Here is a 20751-nt window from a genome sequence, read left to right as displayed (position 1 = left end):
ATTATTATTATTATTATTATTATTATTATTATTATTATTAACACAGCATTACAAACTTTATTATGGTCACAGAGTTGCATAAGATACAAACATGGAGATCAAATAAGGCACATAAGACTTAAAGAAGAGAGGGAGAAAAGCAAATAGTTAAAAGTGGTTAGTTATAACTCACATAAAATTATTATTATTATTATTATTATTATTATTGCAAACTTTATTACGGTCACAGACTAACATAAGATAAAAAACATGGAAATAAAGTAAGGCACATAAGACTTAAAGAAAAATAAAAGCAAATAGTTAAAAGTGGTAATAATAATAATAATAATAATAATAATAATAATAATAATAATAATAATAATTTTTTACCCAGCCCATCTGACTGGGCATGGGCAGCTTCCAACAGAGCACACAAAATCAGCACAACAGAATATCTCCGCTGCCTCTCCAAGCGTCTATTTCCCTTAGCACCCCGATCCTCTCCTCCTAGCGCCTTAATCCTGCACATACGGTACATCCATGGCTGGCGGGGGGGTGGTTGGGGGGGGGTTGTAATATTTTGGGGGTGTTGCTGTGGGTGCGCGTCCTCGGAGATGCCGCGGCCCGACGGCAGGTGGTGCTGGCGCTCAGCCGCAGGAGAGGAGAGGCGCCTCCGCAGCCGCCATTAAACAATAGCTGGGGAAGGCGGAGCGGCGCGCACGGGTGTCCGTCTCCTTTTGGCAAAGCGCTGCGCCGCTCGGGCCAGGCCTGAGGCCGCGGGGAGGGTCGCATCCGGAGCCGGGGAGAGCGGTCAGCACGACCTGGAGCGAGAGGAGGAGCGAGATCGGGAGTGAAAGGAGCGGAAAGAGAGAGGCGCGCGTGTGCGTCTGCGCCCAACCTCGCCAAGGACGCATCTCCGGGGCCCTGCTTCCCTGCCCAGGCGCAGCAAGCAAGGAGGCCGTGCGCCTCGCGAGGTTTTGGGGTTTTTCTTTTTCCTTTTCCTCCCCTTCTTCTTTTCCCCCTCCGGAGCTGCTGCTGCTGCCGCTTGCAGAGGCCGCCGGGCGGAGGAAGGAGCCGCCGGAGCAGCCAGGAGGCGAGGGGAAGAAGGCGCGCGCGCTCCGGGCCTGCTTTGCGGACGCCTTTGGCGCAAGGGGGAGGAAGCGCGCTCCGGATCCGCCGCCGCCGCAGCCCTGCGCCTCGGATCGGGGCCTGACATGATGTTTCCTCAAAGCCGGCACTCGGTGAGGGGGCGGGGGGGGGAGAAGCGAGGGAAAGGGAGTTGGGTGCAAGGAGGGCGAGGGCGCGAGGGATTGGGGTGCCCGGGAGGGGTGGGGAAGGGCGGGGTGCCAGGGGGAGAGCGATTGGGTGCTGAGTCTAAGGGGCGAGGGGGGGGGTTGCGGTCCAAGGAAGGAGTGGGTTGGGGTGCCGGGAGGAGAGGGGCGGAGTGCAAAGGGGAGAGGGATCGAGGAAGGAGAGAAGATTAGGATGGGGTTGGGATGCCAGGGAAGCGAATTTGAGGGGGTAATGGGGAGTCTGAGATGTCGGGGCAGAGGGTTGGGGTGGCCATAGAAGGAAGGATGGGGTTAGGGTGCTAAGGAAAGGGGGAAGAATCGGGGTGCCCAGAGGGGAGGACCGGGGTGCCAGGCGGAAGGGGAATCGGTTGTAAAGAGAGCAAGGGGGCAGGTAGAGGTTGGGGCGCCGGAGGGGAAATTTGGGGGAGGAGTGAGGGGTTTGGGGTGGCAGGGAGGGGAGAGGGGTTTGGGTGTCAAGGAGAGCAGTGGGATGATTGTGGTTCCAAGTAGGGGGGGAGAGGGAGGGGAGGAGGAGGTTGGGGTGCATGGAGAAGGTTGGGGTGCTGAGGGGAAACTCCCCAGGCCGGATCATGTGAGAGAGGGGAGCGGCTGTTGCCTTCCTCCTGCACGTGTCCAGGGCTGGCGGGGGGGGGGGCGGCAGGGGAGAGAAAGTTTCCAGGCTGGCATTTGGCTCAGGAAGTGGAGGGGGGGGTTCGTTGGGTTCCACCTGTGGGGGTTGTGACCCATTGGAGTGCCTTGAGAAATGAGGGAGGGGTCTTTTGGGGAGGGGGTGGCAGCACCATTGGAGGAGAGGAGGAGAGGGGGTTGTTTTTAGTACTGTTACACACAAACACACACACACAGGAGATCTTGGGTGAAGGGTTGCATAGCAAACAAGTTAGTATTATTATCATCATCATTATTATTATTATCGCCCTTTATTTACTCGTTTCCTCAAGGCGATTTGCACATTAGGTAATTTTTAAAAGTGGGGTTTTGTTTTTTAACAAAGCTGCAAGTTTATCTCAAGACTGAATGAAGGGTTGTGAAATAGTTGTGTTAGCTATATTATTGTTTAGCCATGTTATTGTGAAGTTGTGATTAGAGCATCAGGCTGGGACCTGGGGAGAGAGCAGGGTTCAAATTCTCCCACTTGGCCAGGAAGCTCTCTCTCGGGGACCTTGTTGCCCGGCCGCTCCTTCTCAGCACTGTTGCTTGGGATTAAATGAGGGGGGGGGGGAGAGAAACCCCTTTGCCACCTTGAGCTCCTTTGACAGGAAAAAGGGAGAGAAATGCAATAAGTAACTAAAATATCCAAAATATCTGGATCCAAAGGTGCTGGGGTGGAGCCTTGAAAGGCAGCAGATTGGATCGAGATTGCATAGAGATGTGCAACAAGGCTCCCCCTCCTTATTGAAGCATTCTGAGAAAATAAAACCAGGCTCCTCTCCTGTAGAAAACTAGCAAGCCAGGCTGCAGTCTTCATCCTGATGAGCTAGATTTCCATGCAAACGCTTTTTCAAAATAAAATGAAATGGGTGTGTGTGTTTTGGACACACAACCTCCTGCTATGTATGAAGACCCCCTGCTACATCCAGCACCACCCCCTCCTTCCGGAAGCAGTGACCAGCCAGCTTCCTGGGATCGCACAATCACGTCTTTGGATAGCATAGTTCGGGTTAAAAACCCGTGCTGCTTGATTCTGCTGGCTGCGCTTGCCTTCGCCAAACCGGGAGCTCTCTGGGCGTTTTGGGCTACCAGAAGCAAGGAGATTCTTTCCAGGAATTCGCTTTAGAAGTGCTTTTGGTGAGGTGGAAATTTGTGCACACACACACACCCTCCCAATAGGGAAAACGGGGCACTGCCCCACTTTTGAGTCAGATCCAAGGTCCCATCTGGCTGCTCTGACTGGCAGTGGTTTCCCAGGCTTTCAGGCAGAGTTCTCTCCCATCCCCCTTCCTGGAGATGCTACGGTGGGGAGGGGGTCACCCCTGGGCCCGTCTGAAGGCAAGCCAGGTGCTCTTCCATGGAGCGGGATCTCCTCCCCACAAGTATAACCCAAGACACCAGTCCTCATGGTTCTGAGCGAGAAGCAAATAGGAATCTTGTGCTGTTAATCTAGCTCAGTGTGGCTGACCATTTGACTGGCAGTGGGTCTCCAGATTCGGGTAGGGGGTATTCCCAACCCTGCCTGGGGTGTAAGGGGAGGGGCAGTTACCTCTGGTGGGGGGGGCACATCGTGCTCCTCCTGGGGTAGTTCGCTCACCTTTGGTCCCCACCCTGCACTCGGCTCTCACCTGCGGCTCCAAGAAGCAGCCACAATCCCGGGAAATGCCTTCCAATGGCCGGCTAAACCAGGGGAGGGGAGCTGATGGGTCTCAGGCCCTCGCTGAGTTAGGGGCTTCTTCCCCTGCATGCAAAGACAGGATGGAGCGGACGAGACCACGAGTGTGTCCAACGGTCAAGGAGGCGATTTCTGTAAAGTGAGGGGCAGGTGAGGCTTGTCCACCTGGGAAGGGAGCCCATCTCGGAGAAGGAAACCTCTGACCCTAAACCTCCGCTGCTTTGCGGGATATCTTCGGGAGAAGAAACGTCTCAGGAGTAAACCCTACACAAATCTGGAGCGGAGTCCCTAAGGCGGTTGGGTGGCATCTTGTCCGCCTCCTTCCAGCAACTCCTGCACCCAAACTTGTGCCAAACGTCTTGCTCGGCTTTCCTTTGGACCCCATCTTTGAAGCCGAGAGGGGTGTTTTGTCATCTGGGCAGCCCAGGACCACCATACACAATTGCCCACCGGCAAGGATTGTCCTGAAATCTGGGAAGCTGTGTTGATTCTGGGTTTGAGAACCTTGAAAGCGGCCCTCCAGCTGCCTTGGCCTGACCCCCAAGGGCCCCACCTTTCATCGAGCCTGCTTTCACCTCCTTTGGGTATTTTGGCCCAGCTAGAATCTGTCCGTCGAATCCTGATAATGCTTCTTCCGTGGATGTAACGTCAGAGAGGAACGTTAACTTCCGTTGCGCCACATTAGCCTCTGCCCCCCACCCTGCTGGCATGCGGCCCCCGCAAGCCTTTCTAGAAAGGAATCCGGCCCTTAGGTTGTGCCCCTGACACAGAGACCATAGAACCATAAAGTTAGAAGGGACCAAAAGAGCCACCTGTTATTGTTATTATTAGTAGTAAAGGTAAAGGTACCCCTTACCATTAGTTCCAGTCGCGGACGACTCGGGTTGTGCGCTCATCTCGCTCTATAGGCTGAGGGAGCTGGCATTTGTCCGCAGACAGCTTCCAGGTCATATGACCAGCATGTCTAAGCTGCTTCTGGTGAACCAGAGCAGCGCATGGAAATGCTGTTTACCTTCCCGCTGGTGCGGTACCTATTTATGTACTTGCACTTTGACGTGCTTTCAAACTGCTAGGTTGACAGGAGCTGGGACCAAGCAGCGGGAGCTCACCCCGTCGTGGAGATTCGAACCGCCGACCTTCTGATCGGCAAACCCTAGGCTCTGTGGTTTAGACTGCAGCGCCACCCACGTCCCATTATTAGTAGTACCGGTAGTTGCATTTATATCCCAACTTTCGTCCAAGGAGCTCTAGGTGGCATGCATGATTCTCCTCATTTTATCCTCGCAACAACCCTGTGAGGTAGGTTAGGCTGAGGGTCTGTGGCTGGCACCCGAGGTCACCACCCAAGTGGGGATTCGAACTTTGGTTTCCCAGGACCGCTCGCTGCTACAACATCCTGGCTTTTGCAAGCAGTGCATTATACAACGCATTATATATACCGTATATAGTGTGGCCTCTTTGCAGTGCAGGAATCGCAAGATTTTTAACCGTACATAGCATATATTTACTACTGCCGCTGTTGACTGTACTCATAGACGCCAGCAAATTTGATGGGGAGGAAACACTCTTACCCACAGCTTCCACCAATTTGGAGTTCGAAATCTGGAATCAGCACCTATTGATCTGTGCCAGTGACGTCACACATTCCCAGCAGCACAGTATCCACCTCCCCTTGTGTGATGGCGGGGCAAGAAGTTTTACGGAAACCTGGCTGGGGACAGGGAGATAATTCGGCGCCTAATTATTTCCCTGGTTTTCGTTCCTTGGGTTAAGTAAGGAAGATGGGGGAGATCTTCTTCCAAGCTTGCCTATTGCCCATCTCTGCCGTTGCCAAATGGTTAAAATAATGGTTATATTCCAGGGTTCTTCGCACTTGCCCCAGCAATTGAAGTTCACAACGTCAGATTCCTGTGACCGGATTAAGGATGAGTTCCAGCTGCTGCAAGCTCAGTACCACAGGCAAGTTTGGTTTTGACTCCCTTTGCGGAAAACGGCAAGTTCTTATTAATGGTTACGTCAGTTTTTTATTATAATAATAATAAATCACGGGAGAGATGAGGAGCCTCAGCCCTGAGGACTAAATGTGGCCCTCTGGACGCCACGATCAGGCCCCCTGCAATTCTCCCAAGGCCACGCCCCTCTTCCTAAGCCACCTCCCGAACCTAAGCTGTGTCCTTTACTTCCAACTATTCCGCTTGCATCCCTCGATGGAGGATAGATTGACATGTCTGTGTAGGAACCAGCCTGCGGTGGTTAAAACGGATTAATTAATTTATTTTGAAATCACTTCTGTTGATTTTTACAAATACAAAGTACAGACGAACAAAACAAAAAAGACCCACATATCTATATAAAGAGATTCTCTGAATCTCTGGACTTCCCCTCCACGGAGTCTCGTTTTAAACAGCTACAACTGCAGATTCATTCATACTCCAATTTTTATGCCAAACCATGTTCTCCATAATAATTCCTGCACTACAAGTGAAATCAAAACCCTGCTCTCGTTTCCATCTGCTTACAGTGGCCTCCTAAGTAACTTATAATTTTTTCCCCTAGTGTTTCTGAGTTTTCCCATCAGTTTTGCCATCTCGGCATAGTCCATCAGTTTGGTTTGCCATTCTTTTCTGGTAGGGACTGTTATTTTCCTTCCATCTCTGGGCTAGTAGCATCTGGGCAGCTGTTGTTCCATACATAAAAAGTCTTTTCTGCTCTTTTGGTATATTGGTACCCGTAATTCCTAACGCAAAAGCTTCTGGTTACTCACCACCCCACACATTTTGGCTTCTTGCCCTGTCTGCTATTGGCAGGCGGCCCTTGGAAGCTTGCCCAGGAGGGAATCCGGCCCTTGGGGTGGGAAAGTCTCCCCTCCCCTGCAGGTGGCCCTCGATTGCTATAGCAGCGGCATGATTTGGGGGCTCAGAGGAGCACCGGTATCTGAAAATTAGGCAGGTGAAAACGACCTCAGAGCAGGGATTCCTGGAAGGCGGCTCCTGTTGATATTTTATAGGATGTCCGTTCTTAGATGTAAAAGGTGTGTTGTTGTTCTTCTTAGCGGTGATCTCTCTCTCTTTCTCTCCCCCCCCCCTTGTTCCTCCATTGCGCTCATTTCCCCCCAACCCAACCTGCAGCCTAAAATTGGAGTGCGACAAGCTCGCCAGCGAGAAGTCGGAGATGCAGCGCCACTACGTGATGGTATGTTTCGCACTCGCGGCCGAGCGCTCGCAGAGGAGGGGGCATGGGCGGGAGATGGAAAAGCCGCAAGGGGTTGGGGGGGGGCGGACACAAGATCAATGCCCTGACGGGTGACTCAAAACTAGCCTTTAACTCAGGCATCCACAAACTCGGCCCTCCAGATGTTTTGGGACTACAATTCCCATCATCCCTGACCACTGGTCCTGTTAGCTAGGGACGATGGGAGTTGTAGTCCCAAAACATCTGGAGGGCCGAAGTTTGGGGGTGCCTGCTTTAACTCCTCCTTCCCTTGGAAAGCTCTGCTCGGACCACAAGACCCATTGTATTGTCAAAGCTGGCTGGGGCTTCTGCAGTGCAAAGCAGGAGCCATGTACCATGGAGCCCTTTAAAAGTAAAAGTAAGATTCTAGTCCTCATCATTCCGTAGCAAGTGTGTGGTTTGTTTGGAAATAGCAGCATAAGAAACTGCCTTGAACCAAGTTAGAAAGATTCTTCCTCAGGCTCAATTTTGCAGCTCCCCCGCATTTCAGGCAACGGTTTTTCTCCCCAGCCCTGTCTTGAGACACTGCTAGATTGAATCTGAGCCACGAATGCGAATTGAGACGGAGGATTCCCCCCCCCCCAACATCTCAGTTCATTCAAGAGCACCTGGAGGGGGGGCTGAACTGTACCAATAATATTATAATAATTTATTATTTATACCCTACTGCCAACAGAATTAAAAGCACAATAAAACATCAAACATTAAAAACTTCCCTAAACAGGGCTGCCTTCAGATGTCTTCTAAAAGTCAGATAGCTGTTTGCTTCCTTGACATCTGACGGGAGGGCGTTCCACAGGGTGGGTGCCACCACCAAGAAGGCCCTCTGCCTGGATTCCTGCAACTTCACTTCTCGCAGGGAGGGAACTGCCAGAAGGCCCTCGGAGCTGGACCTCGGTGTCTGGGCTGAACGATGGGGGTGGAGACGCTGAGGGCCTTCTGGCGGTTCCCTCACTGCGAGAAGCAAAGCTACAGGGAACCAGGCAGAGGGCCTTCTCGGTGGTGGTGCCCGCCCTGTGGGGAAACCCAGCCGGATGGGCGGGGTACAAATAAATTATTATTATTATTATTATTATTATTATTATTATTATTATTATTAACACACCCCATCTCTGCCCAGGCAAGCAAGAGGCACGGTCAGAATTCTAGGAGACTTGTTAATCTCAGGGCTGTGGGTTTGAGTCCCACACCGGGCCAAAGATTCCTGCCTCACAAGGGGGTTGGGGTAGATGACCACCCGGGGTCCCTTCCGATTCTACAATTCCATGGTTCCATGACAACATTTCAGGTCAGGCAAAGCACTTGGGGCAGGAAGCAGAGTTCCTGGACCTGTGATTCCCCTTTTCCTGTGGTAGGGATTTGGTCTCAATATTAGCAGGTTGTTAAAAGTATGGATAATATTAGTTTTGAATTTGAAAAATACCAAAAATGCAGAGACATGATTGAGGATGATTATCTCTAGACATTTGGAATATGGGAAGTCCCAAGAATTTTTTTATAATTGGAATATATAATTGGTGTCTTGTTATTATTGCAATTTGGACTGATTTGATTTGATTTGTCGCTCATTGGAAGATTGTTATTGAAAATAAATAAATTTTATAACCCAAAAAAGAGAGTACTTTTTGGAAAGGTCTGCCAACCAAAAAAGAAGACAAAATTGGCTATTGAAAAGGGAAGGAGGGTCAGATTCGGTAGGATAGAAATAGCGGCTTGGGGATAAAGCATTGGATTTCTAGTCTTAAGGACTAGAAACTTAAAGAGAGCATGTGGGGCTATGTTTGGTGGGATCTCTTGGGGCGGAATTTCGCTCAGTGCCCCAAATTGGTGCTTTTGTTTGCAAAACGGTTATTGAAAGGTTTTCAATTAGCGTAATTTAGGCTGAGCGGATTGTGTGTGTGTGTGTGATTCCAGTCCGATGGCTTTTTATTTCCCTCCGCCAAGGTGTCATTAAGGGCGGCTGAAAAGATTTCCAGAGCTCCAGCCGAGCGTTGGCGCTTCCCCTGGAACGGCGAGATAAGAGGGAGATGAATTTTATCTGCATCTCCCAGGAAACTATCAGCTATAGAAAGCGGGTGGGGGTGGTGAGAACAAAGCAAAAAATAGGAGAAAAAGCCAAACCACCAACTGATTCCACGTGCGGCAGAGTTCTGCAGAGGCAGCATAGAAGTCACAAAGAAGGAATCTCCCTTTTTGTCTTTTTGAAAAAGGTCCTAGTCCTCATGAAGGTGGAATTGGATTCGCTTGGAATTTTTTTCCCATTCGCCTCCTTTAAGAGGACGGCTGCCCTTGCTTGCAATGTGGTTTCCAAGAACACCCCCCCCCAAATAAAATAAAATGGGATTATATCATTAAAACCTTGACCGGCAAATCCACTTGCACAGTGGGACGTCTGGATGTCCTCTATGTGCCCCCCTGGGGGGAAAAACTATTCCGGAGCGTCCCCTAACACTCTGGAGCAAATTTGTAGTGGTGGTGGTGCTGAGGGATGGCAAGAGAGATGTACAAGCGTCCTCATAGAACCACAAAAAAGTTAAAATCTGTCTTAATAATAATATTTATTTATTTATTTATTTATTTATTTATTTATATCCCGCCCGTCTGGCTGGGTTTCCCCAGCCACTCTGGGCAGCTTCCAACAGAATATTAAAATACAATAATCTATTAAACATTAAAAGCCTCCCCAAACAGGGCTGCCTTCAGATGTCTTCTAAAAGTCTGGTAGCTGTTTTTCTCTTTGACATCTGGTGGGAGGGCATTCCACAGGGCGGGCGCCACTACCGAGAAGGCCTTCTGCCTGGTTCCCTGTAACTTGGCTTCTCACAGCAAGGGAACCGCCAGAAGGCCCTCGGAGCTGGACCTCAATGTCTGGGCTGAACGATGGGGGTGGAGACGCTCCTTCAGGTATACACTGGACTGAGGCCATTTAGGGCTTTAAAGGTCATCGCCAACACTTTGAATTGTGCTTAGAAACGTACTGTCTAATATATGATGGATATTGACAAGCTGGAAGGTTGAGTCTGGAACCCAAGCCTAATGAGGAACGGTTGAAGGAGCTGGGAATGTTTAGCCTGGGAAAGGGGAGACAGAGGAGATAGGAGAGTCCACTATCAAATATCTGAAGGGAAGAGGGAACAAGCTTATCTCCTGCTGCTCCAAAGGGCAGGGCCCCGAACCTACGGGTTGAAATTGCAAGAAAGGGAGATTCCAGCTAAACCCTAGGGAGAGCTTTCTGACGGTAAGAGCCATTCACCAGTGGAACAGGCTTCCTCAGGAGGTGGTGGGCTCACACCTCTTTGAGTTTTGTAAGCAGAGGTTGGCCGTCTGTCTGTCTGTCGGGGAGTCTTGACTCCCGTATCGCAAGGGTTTGGGCTAGAGACGCAGGGGCCAGCAAATTTTCCAGCAGGGGACCGGTCTGCTGTTCCTCAGACGTTGTGGGGGGCCGGACTATATTTTTTGGGGGGGGGGAATGAATGAATTCCTATGACCCACAAATAACCCAGAGATGCACTTTAAATAAAAGCACACATTCTACTCATGTAAAAACACCAGGCAGGCCCCACAAATAACACAGAGATCCATTTTGAATCAAAGGGCCCATTCTACTCATGTAAAAACACGCTGATTCCCGGACTGTCCGCGGGCCGGATTGAGAAGGCGATTGGGCCGGATCCGGCCCCCCGGGCTTTAGTTTGCCTACCCATGGGCTAGATCAGGCATCCCCAAACTGCGGCCCTCCAGATGTTTTGGCCTACAACTCCCATGATCCCTAGCTAACAGGGATGATGGGAATTGTAGTCCAAAACATCTGGAGGGCCAAAGTTTGGGGATGCCTGGGCTAGATGATCCTGGGGGGGGGGGAGAGGTTCCCCTTCCAACTCCGCGATTCTTAACGGTGCCCCGCAGGCACGAAACATTTCGCCAGCGGAACAAGTCTATTCCGGCCAAATGAATTTATCGTTTGCTGCTGCTGCTATGATTTGCTGTCATTAGCCTAGTTCACAACAAAACAAAGAGACGCAGAGATCTGCCATGTGGTTATCTGGATTATATATGGGGTGAGCCTTGAAAGTCTTGATCCATGCAAACTCTTTCTCACGAACGTCTCATAACAGTAGCAAAGTGGAACTTCCAAGTACAGGGTTGGTGTATCTGAAATAGCCGAAGGATGGAGGTGAGGAGCCAGGGGAAGGCTAAGGTAATTCTGATCCTATTTCGCCGTTGTTGTTTTCCTTCCTCAAATCCTAACTCTTCCTCTCCATTTTCCTCTGCCCCTTCCAGTACTACGAGATGTCCTATGGGCTCAATATTGAAATGCACAAACAGGTAAGGCGTATCTTTCTAGTCCTCGTGGCGATTTACCCTTAACTCAGCCTGTCCCCAGACCTCAGTGTCCATTAGCTGAAGCAGCCCCTCTGTTCTCTCCCTGTAGGGAAGAATGAAGCAAGTCCGTTTTTGACTTAGGAGCCTGCAGAATTTATTTATTTCTTAAAAAAATAATGCTCCCCCCCCCCCAAAAAAAAACAAATGCATATTTGTGTGCATTTTGTCCTTAAAATACTCATTTTTGCATACCCTTTCCCTCCTAAAATGCAGTTTGGGCACACTTTTCTCTTAAAATATACTGGGATTTTTGCATCAATGGTGAAAGCATTCAGTTTTCCAATAAAAAGATTAAGTGGTCTTCCTTCCCTGACTTTACGCTGGTTAGTTTCACCGTATATACCACATCCCATATTTCTGATATCAAATCCTCTAAGTCAAACGTTTATGATGACCTTGTAAAATAAGCCAGTGTCTACAATCCCTGTATTCCAGGGATAAGGCTTGTGAGTTCATAGGTGAGGTGAGATTAAGTCACAAAAGTGGCTAGTGTACATTTCCCCCCAAACTGGTGCTTCCAGATGTTTTGGGCTGCACCTCACATCAGCCCCAGCCTGCACCGCTGCCACCCCGGTGTTTGAAAGACTGAGTTGGCATCTTTTCAATCTGTGTTCCTTCTGTCTTCTCGTTGAACCTTTCTGTCTTCCATGTGAGGCTGAAATCTTTTTTGTCTTCACGTTGACTCTTTCTGTCTTCCATTTCAGGCCGAAATTGTCAAGAGGTTAAACGGGATCTGTGCTCAAGTGTTGCCCTATCTTTCCCAAGAGGTAACTCTTCTCTCCCTCCTCCTTCTCCTTCTTTCTTGCAAATGGGGGTGCAAGGGAGAATAGGGGTGGATTTCATCACTGAAAAAACAAAAATGTCCCCCACCACTTTCTTTAGCAACTTCATCTTTCCTAAGGAGGGCAGACTTCGCTCAGCTTGCTTTTGGGCTTGGTGACATCATTGGGAGTGTGACAGGGCATCGACCCCATTCCTTCTCTACCTACCAACCCGAATGCCTCCTGTCCTTCATCCCATACCTGACACACTAAATAACAGTGTGCTGGACACCAGTGCTCCTGGGAAATTGAGTTTCCCAGGGCACCTGAGAACTCCGCAGGGACAATAGGGTGCCATGGGAACTGCACCTCCCAGGGCTCCTTGCATGCTCACAAACACACCCCAGGCCTTCCTCTCCAATAGGACGGTTAGATTTCGGGGCGCCTGATATCCCGACTGAGTATTTGGGCATGATGGGAAACCGCACACCCCAGGGCTCCTTGCTGATGTGCAGAGGCTCCGTCTACTTCTGAGCCAGAGGTGAACGTCTTGGGAAGACCTGGCGTTCTGCTTGCAACACGGCTGGGTGTAAAGGAGCTCGAGAAATCCGCATTCCCGACTCCCGGGCAAATATCGTCCTCGCTCCGGCATTTATTTTGGCTCGACTGCTCCCAAGTCCCTCTTTGAAACGGTTCCGTCCGTTTTATCTCCACGCATCCCTTGCTATACCCCTTGTTCCTGGACCTCCTTCCTGCCCCACCAGTGGAATATGTGTGTGGTTTTGTTTTTTTGGTTTGTTTTTTTGTTATTTGCTTTCTATTTCTCCAGCATCAACAGCAGGTCCTCGGAGCCATTGAGCGAGCCAAGCAAGTGACGGCGCCGGAACTCAACTCTATCATCCGGGTCCGTGGCGTTCCGTACGGGAACTGGGCGGTGGGTAGGCGGGAAGAGAATTGGCGTTCCTTCCGCTGAGAGGGAGGATAGCATAGTGGTTAGCGTTGGGCTAGGACTCGGGGGGGGAGCCTACTTTGATAATTAAAAGGGGGAGGAGCCATGCACTTTGCTTTTTTGCTTCTTGCTGAGAATGTGCAAATGAATCACTATTGATTATTGCTTATTATTATTATTATGATTATTATTATTAGTGCTTTTTTTCTTGGGGGGTGCATACCCCTAAACATCTTGTGAATCTTTGTACTTTTGCCCGTTTACTGTATTTATCTTCCACAATTTGAACTATAAAATGGTGGTTTTCTTGAGTCAAAATGAGAGTACCGCTAAACATTATTTTTTTGAAAGAAAAAAGCACTGGTTATTTTTATCATTAATACCGTGGTACCTCGGTTGTCGAACAGGTCGGCTCCCAAACGCCGCAAACCCAGAAGTGAGTGCTCCGGTTTGCGAACTTTTTTCAGAAGCCGAACGTCCAGCGCGGCTTCCGATTGAGCGCGGGAAGCTCCTGCAGCCAATCGGAAGCCGTGTGTTGATTTTTGGATGGTTCCAGGAGTTGAATGGACTCCCAGAACGGATTAAATTTGACAACCAAGGTACCGCTGTACCTGGATTCCTGTGTTGTAAACTCCAACCTGGAGGGGATATGGGCGGACACCTACAGCCCCCAAGGTTTACTTGTTTAAAGCAAACTTTGCCTCCCAGGGGTTTTGGACTACAGCTCCCATCAGCCCCCAGTTTCATACTGGCTGGAGCGGCTGAGAGTTGTAATCTGAAGCCCTCGATAGTATCCGTCGCCTTCTGAATGAGTCACTGCTCTGGGGAGGCCTCTTCGTTGGATATGGTCCTCACTTTCCTGGGCAGCAAGCGCCATTCGGCTCCGCTTCCGAAGCAGAAGCTGTCCCAACGACTCCGTCATGCTTGGGGCCAAACTCTGAAAAGAGTCTGAAACCGGGGACTCGTGCAGGGAGGCGATAGGCATCCTCGAGGGGGGGTGTCGCCCTGCTGCGCCTCTCACTTGCTCTCGCCGCACTTGATGTGCCGCATGTATCCACTCCTTTAGCGGAGGCAGGCAAGGCAGAACAGTGACTCATTCAGAAGCTCAACGGGCAACCTCTTATGCAGGCGGGTGCATTGAGCTATTTTGAGCTATGGGTTACTTGTCATGTTGTTATCCCGGTTTCTGGGTAGCGGGGCATGGCTCCCAGCCGTTTTATCCTGGTGGCAACCCTGTAGGTCAGAGCTAAGAGGGCTCGCTGGCACCTCCAGGCGGTTGCTGAACTACCTCCCGCCTCAGCAAGCATGCCCAGTGGTCAAGGGTGATGGGGTTTGTAGCCCAACAACCTCTGGGGAGCTACCAGGGTGGGGGCCACCCCTGCTGGGTAGACTGAGAAAAGTAGCAAGCAACTCGGTGTAAACACAGCACGGACTGGGGAATGACACCAACCTTTCGATTGCTTTCTTTTGGCATTCTTGCGCCCCCTGACAACATCAGCAAGGAGCCCTGGGATGCTCAGTTTCCCATGGCACCTAAATTTGAAGTTTGTTAGTATACATGCCTATCGTTCCCCCCCCCCCAACTCTCCCTTTCCCATCTTCCTTTGCCCTCTTTTTAAAAGTACAAGCCACCATGCCCCACCTTGGCTCAGCGAGTCGCGATCCTTGTCTAGTTGCCATCAAAGTCTTCCCTCTCCAGACTGGCCGCCCAGAAGAAGAACTGTTTTGTCTGCCCCACCCAAGAATAGCGCTAACAAAAGCCAGGGTAGATTTGATTTAAATCACTAGTCAGTAAGACTTGATTTAAATCTTTTTTCTTACAGAAAGACTCATTTTTTGCTGGTATAATCTTAATACTTACCACCAGATGAAAATTTCATTTTTAGAATAATAAATTTTCAGAGTAGCTTTTACAGCTTTATCAAAAATGACTGAATTTGGTTATACTATTAGAAATACGTACAGGTGAAACTTGGAAAATTAGAATATCCTCGAAAAGTGCATTTATTTCAGTAATGCAACTTATTATTATTTATTTTTCTTTTAATTTTTACAAATGCTTTCTTTTGGAAATTCCACAGTAATAAAACAAATAATAACAATTACAACAAATAAAGGCTTGGCATATCTTGTTTTGCATGTCATGCATCTACTGTATCTCATATATTGGTTTCACCTTTTAAGTTCCGTTACTGAAATAAATGCACTTTTCGACGATATTCTAATTTTCCGAGTTTCACCTGTAATCCGGGACGGTCTTGGGAGAATTGGCAGCCGGGTGCCAGGCAGAACTGGGCTGGGCCAGCTATTTCGAAGCCCTCGACCGCCCTTGAGTGTGCCATAATTGCAGGATACTTTGCTGTGCTGAGGCGCGCTTCTAATAATAATTATTACTATTTATTATTTATACCCCCCCCAAAAAAAAAATCTGGCTGGGTTTCCCCAGCCTCTCTGGGCGGCTTCCAACAAAATATTAAAATACAGTGGTCTGTTAAACATTAAAAGCTTCCATAAATAGGGCAGCTTAACAGCTCATGTGTGATGGGAGGCAGCTTACGGGGAGCAGAGGTTATAAAAACGGACCAGAGAGGATCTAGTACTGCCATGCCTCGGAAGTCGAATGGATTCTGTTCCCGGAAGTCCGTTCGGCTTCCAGAACGTTTGGAAACCCAAGGCGCGACTTCCGATTGGCTGTAGGAAACCCCTGCAGCCAATCGGAAGCCCTGCCGGACGTCTGGGTTCCAACAGAACGTTTGCAAACCGTAACACTCACTTCCAGGTTTGTGGCGTTCAGGAGCCAAAACATCCTAGTACCAAGGAGTCCGGGAACCAAGATACGACTATATTTCAATCTGCTTTTTCGCCATTTCACATGCTGCTCAGAAAACTCCGAGGTTTTCCAAACTGGATAGGGTTTAGATTTTTTTTTAATTCAAAAAATTGCTGAGGGTAGCAAAGTCTCTCCCTCCTTCCCTGGGGATCTCGGGCCACCGAGCGCTTGGCTCATCGGGGAAATTGTACCTTGGATATTTCCTGGGGCGGCACCCCCCCCTCTGGCGTTTCCAAGTAAAATGTGGCTCCTGTGAACACAAGTTATTGGGGACCACAAGATCTTAAAAGAGGCCTTTTTCCTTTTCCCTGCAGACGGAAGAAACTTTCAGGTGTAGGACCTGCAACAAAGTGTTGCAGTGTAGTTTGTCGCTGTCCGGGATTCTGACCCTTCCCAAGATTCTCCATCCTGTTAACTCCCCCTCTTCCCCCCCCCAATGTTTTCCATTCTCCACCCCACATCAGTTGATGAACATGCCACGACTACTGTGCATGCCCAGGCCTCGTTTCGATGTCTGGTTGGGGGTGCCCTCCTGTTAACTTGCATTTGCAAACTTTTGGGCAAACTTGGGGGTTCCTTCGGAGTCTGCCTACAACTCCCTCTTGGTGGCAGGTGGTGCTGTTCGGGGGTCAAAACTTCGCCATCCCTGATGCTTCACCTGAACCAGGAACAGGGCCCCCCGGGTGTTGTTGTACTACAATTCCCATCACTTGCAACTGGTGCTCATGGAAGATGGACTTTGTAGTCCAGCAAAATTGGGAAGGCCATCCCAGAGCTTTTTTAAAAAAAACGAAGCATGCTCCCTCTGCTGTAAAAATATTGCATTTTGCCCGCATGTAACCAGAAGTGATAATGTGATTGGTTGTTTTTTTTGCAGAGGTGTTTTGCAGGCCGCTCTCTCTTTGCAAGCTCCACTCACCCATCCCTTTGCCCCCTCCCCTCTTTCTCTGCTTTCTCGTTTCCCTACAGCAGCAGCTCCAAGCTCACCAGCTCTCCCAGCTCCAAGCTCTCGCCTTGCCCTTGACCCCACTGCCCGTGGGGCTGCAGCCCCCGTCGCTCCCGGCCGTCAGCGCCAGCAGTGGCCTGCTGTCGCTGTCCGCCCTCGGCTCGCAAGCTCACCTCTCCAAGGAAGACAAGAACGGCCACGACGGTGACACCCACCAGGACGAAGATGGGGAGAAGTCGGATTAGACCCGGTTTGGGCGGGGGTGGGGTGGGGATCCGGGATCCGGGGGGGCGGTGGCACAAAGGGGGAAAGGTCAGTAAAAGTTGTGGTATCCACTCTGGCTAGCGCTCGGTGGACCTGTTGGTGTTGTTTGGTGGAGGGCGTGGTGGGGGAGGAGCTTGCCTGCCCCGCCCACCTCTGCAGCAATAACGTTTTTGGGTCTCTCCCCTTTTGGAATTCCAGCCCCCCCATTGCCGGAGCAATTTTACCCAGAGGCACAATCCTAATCGCTCTGCAAGGAATTGCAGGTGACCGCCACCCTGATTCATTTTTAGTTTCTGCACGGGAATGCTTGCATCGAAACACTAGCTTCCCTCAACAAACCCCCCTCCCCCCGCCAGCGGCTTGCACTCTGTGTATGCTCCAGGGCCACCCATAACCGCTTGCTGTTCCTCGCCTAGCGTGGCAGAAGTCCAAACAGCGGCGTTGGGAGCCTTTGGGGGGCAATGAGTGACCTGGCTTTGTGCAGAAGGGAGGGGGAGATCGTCCCAAGCCGCCGGACGAGAGAGGCTGCTTTTTTTGAGTTTTTACAAAGTGGAGAACAACTGGTCTTGGCAGGTAGCAGGGGGGTGGGAATCAGGCCGTAGGTGGGGAATCATCATGGGGTGGCTAAATGCTTTGTAGTAGATCGGGGAAAGTTTCCGAGTCCTGGTTGTCCCAACAGCGAAAAGGAACCCCAAAAATTTACCCTCTTCACATCTAGTCATTTTGAGACCCACCTGGAAGACCTCCCTGTTTTAGGTGACCGATGGTGCAGTCCTAACTGGGTCTACTCGGAAGCAAATCTTATTCAGGAGGGCTTGCTTCCAGGTAAGGGATTAGGATTCCAGCTTAACAAATTGAATAAACAAGAAGTCCAGGGGGTCACTAGTGCAGCACACACTGTCCCGTCGGGAGCTCTTACGGCACCCACAAAAGGTCTCCGTAAATAGCCCCCTCAAAAAATTGTACTGTGCGATAAACTGTTTGCTCTTCTTGCCCAGTTTGTGCTTCTACGGGTTCGGCTCTGCGGGCAGCCAATTTTTTACTATGCCGCACTCCTTTCCGCAACCCTTTCACGCCCCCAGAATCCATGCTCAAAATGGCTTGCGAGCCCTGCGTTAAATGGCACGGTTCGAATCCCCGCGATGGTGTGAGCTCCCGTTACTCGGTGCTAGCTCCTGCCAATCTAGCAGTTCGAAAGGATGCCAGGGCAAGTAGATAGACTTATAGAGTTGGAAGGGACCACGAGGGCCATCCAGTCCAACCCCCTGCCAAGCAGGAAACACCATCAAAGCATTGTTGACATATGGCTGTCAAGCCTCTGCTTAAAGACCTCCAAAGAAGGAGACTCCACCACACTCCTCGGTAGCAAATAAATAGGTACCGCTGCGGCGGGAAGGTAAACGGCGTTTCCATGCGCTCTGGTTTCCATCACGGTGTCCCGTTGTGCCATAAGCGGTTTAGTCCTGCTGGCCACATGACCCGGAAAGCTGTCTACGGACAAATGCCAGGTCCCTTGGCCTGAAAGCGAGATGAGCGCTGCAATCCCATAGTCGCCTTTGACTGGACCTAACCATCCAGGTGTCCTTTACCTTTACCAAAGTGTTAGGAAATGCGGCCTGCAGGGTGCGGCTTGTGGGGTAGAGACAATCGTTGGCGCTGCTCCCCAAGTTGCATCAGGCTCTGGTCTCCAAGCCCCCCCCCTTTTGCTGCCGCCCTTGAAGTTCTAGTAAGAAAGCAGAAAAAATAGCTCCCATCGGACTCCTGAGCACTAATATTTGCCGCACGTGATGCTCTCCTAACCACCAAACTGGAGAGGAAGTGGCTTGAGGAACGGAGAACTGTGCTTTGATGTTTTGCTAAACCGGGGGTCAGACCTTGTGGGTGGCCAGACTATATTTTTGGGGGGGGGGATGAATGAATTCCTATGCCCCACAAATAACCCAGAGATGCATTTTAAATAAAAGGACACATTCTACTCATATAAAAACACCAGGCAGGCCCCACAAATAACCCAGAGATGCATTTTAAATAAAAGGACACATTCTACTCATGTGAAAACACGCTGATTCCCAGACCGACCGCGGGCCGGATTGAGAAGGCGATTGAGCCGTATCCAGCCCCCAGGCCTTAGTTTGCCTACCCATGTGCTAAACCTTGAGCGTGCATCGCTTCTGCTTAACCTGGGAAGGAAGAACCTTCGGGGGCTGGTGGCGGCCCCTGGGACTTCTTCGTTTGGCCCCCTGGAAGTCTCCCCAACCCGCGATCCTTTGCTGACCCTGTTCCGCCCAATTCTCGAGCCAGTTTGGCCCGGCTGGAAGGTGCCCTCCGATAACACTTCCCGCTTGCCTTGATTGAGAGGGTGGGTGGTGGGTGTCAAAACTAGCCCACTGCCCGCTTGCCCTGTCCAGTTTCGCCTCTGGCCCCGCCCACCAGCAGGTTGCAATCCCGCCCCCAGATGGGAATTGTCCCTCAAGCTGCCAGCAAAGAGAAAAGGTGGGCTGAGCTGATTCCCGAACGCCGCCTCTGTTGTGTGTGGCACTTCGCATGCGCCAACAAGCACCTAGGAAGTTTTTTGCCCACCCTAGCGTTTCTTCCCGCGCTCGCCCCGTTGCCCGTCGAGAACCTCCATTATCCGCAAGACGTCTCTGGTTCGAATTTGATCCATGCGGCAACTCCCCATTGTTTAACTTTCCCACCATTCCTGCGCATAGCGGCTCCCACAAGCGATTTCTTTTTCTCTCTCTCAATGCACATGTTCTTAAGATTCCTTCCCTGCTGGTGCAGTTTTAAGTCAATGAGCACCTTTTTGTCATTTTTAATTTTTAATTTTGCATGTGTCTTGTTTTTAAGGTAGCACAGAATCGAAATTTTTTTATATATATCTATATCTATAAATATATAAATATATTCATCCCATATTCCTCCTTCCGGGTGACTTTTGACGTGGTGTCGGTTTCCCTTCCCCCAAACACCCCCTTCCTTATCTGTGACCCACATTCTTGCAAATCTAGGTTCTTCCCAGTATCCCAGCGGCTGACGTCCTTTTCCTTATTACTTCCACCCCACTCCCCGAAGGTTTGAGTTGTGGGAAAGGGGAGGAGGGTGCTGAGGGGAGAAAAATAAAAACAATTCTCAACCCCCTCCTCACTTTTTAATGTTTTTGTTTTCAACTCCTTGTTGTTGTTTTGAAAAGGATACTGCAACTTCGTCTTCTCTTTCTGTAAGCTAGCTTGACTCTCTGTCCCCACCCCCCATTTAATGAAAGAAATTTTAAGACAAAAAAGAGAGAAATTTTCGTGTTTGTATATATTCCTTTAGAGGAAGAGAGGAGAAAAAAGGAAGAAAGGAAAGGAAAAAAAAAAACTTTGTTTGCTTCATGTGTTTATTAATCACTTGACCTATATATTAAGAGGAACTGAGAGAAATTAATTCTGTATTAAGGGTGTCTTAGCTGTGCCTTTTTCAAATAAAAGAAATCAGATGGTTGGATAAAACGGCAGCCTTTTTTTCTCGTGTCGACTGTTTGTTGCCACCAGAGGGAGCCAAAACCTCACCTCAGGATCCGCTAGAGCTCCTCCTAATGGGCTGATGGTGCTGCTGCAGCTTCTGCCTGGTTGGCTGTCAGGCGTCGGAAATGAGCCAATGGGTGTCCTCCTGGCTGTCAGGTGACAGCAATGAGCCAATGAGTGTTCTTTTGGTCCTATATAGCCTCAGGCTGAATCTTTAGCTCCTGGGCCAGTTATCCCTTGAGAGAAGATGGGCGTAGACTGCC

The 20751-nt window shown here is 50.0% G+C and overlaps 1 protein-coding gene across 6 annotated transcripts; it reads left to right on the top strand.

Moving 5' to 3' along the window:
• The first annotated feature begins 647 nt into the window (after positions 1-647).
• Positions 648-20473, top strand: TLE5 (TLE family member 5, transcriptional modulator). 6 transcript variants are annotated; one of them, XM_035118090.2, is made up of 7 exons: positions 648-1220; positions 5477-5574; positions 6744-6807; positions 11128-11172; positions 11934-11996; positions 12820-12924; positions 16742-20473. In XM_035118090.2, the coding sequence occupies exons 1-7, from the start codon at positions 1194-1196 to the stop codon at positions 16958-16960; spliced, it is 621 nt and encodes a 206-aa protein (XP_034973981.1). In that variant the 5' UTR covers positions 648-1193; the 3' UTR covers positions 16961-20473. The 6 variants fall into 6 exon arrangements, with proteins under 6 accessions (XP_034973981.1, XP_034973980.1, XP_034973986.1 ...); XM_035118089.2 differs by having other exon boundaries at positions 16739-20473; XM_035118093.2 differs by having other exon boundaries at positions 650-1220; positions 12820-12894.
• The last annotated feature ends 278 nt before the right edge of the window (positions 20474-20751 follow it).

This window comes from Zootoca vivipara, chromosome 6, assembly GCF_963506605.1.
Source record: "Zootoca vivipara chromosome 6, rZooViv1.1, whole genome shotgun sequence".
Classification (NCBI taxonomy): domain Eukaryota; kingdom Metazoa; phylum Chordata; class Lepidosauria; order Squamata; family Lacertidae; genus Zootoca; species Zootoca vivipara.
The sequence above is the reverse complement of the archived record's forward strand: the minus strand, read 5'-3'. Positions and strand labels throughout refer to the sequence as shown.

Bases quoted from the DNA above. Each gene is read 5' to 3' on its own strand.
- TLE5 (XM_035118089.2), top strand. From the start codon at position 1,194: ATGATGTTTCCTCAAAGCCGGCACTCG. The intron at 1,221-5,476 runs GTGAGGGGGCGG...GTTATATTCCAG, and splicing joins TTCCTCAAAGCCGGCACTCG to GGTTCTTCGCACTTGCCCCA. The intron at 5,575-6,743 runs GCAAGTTTGGTT...CCCAACCTGCAG, and splicing joins CTGCAAGCTCAGTACCACAG to CCTAAAATTGGAGTGCGACA.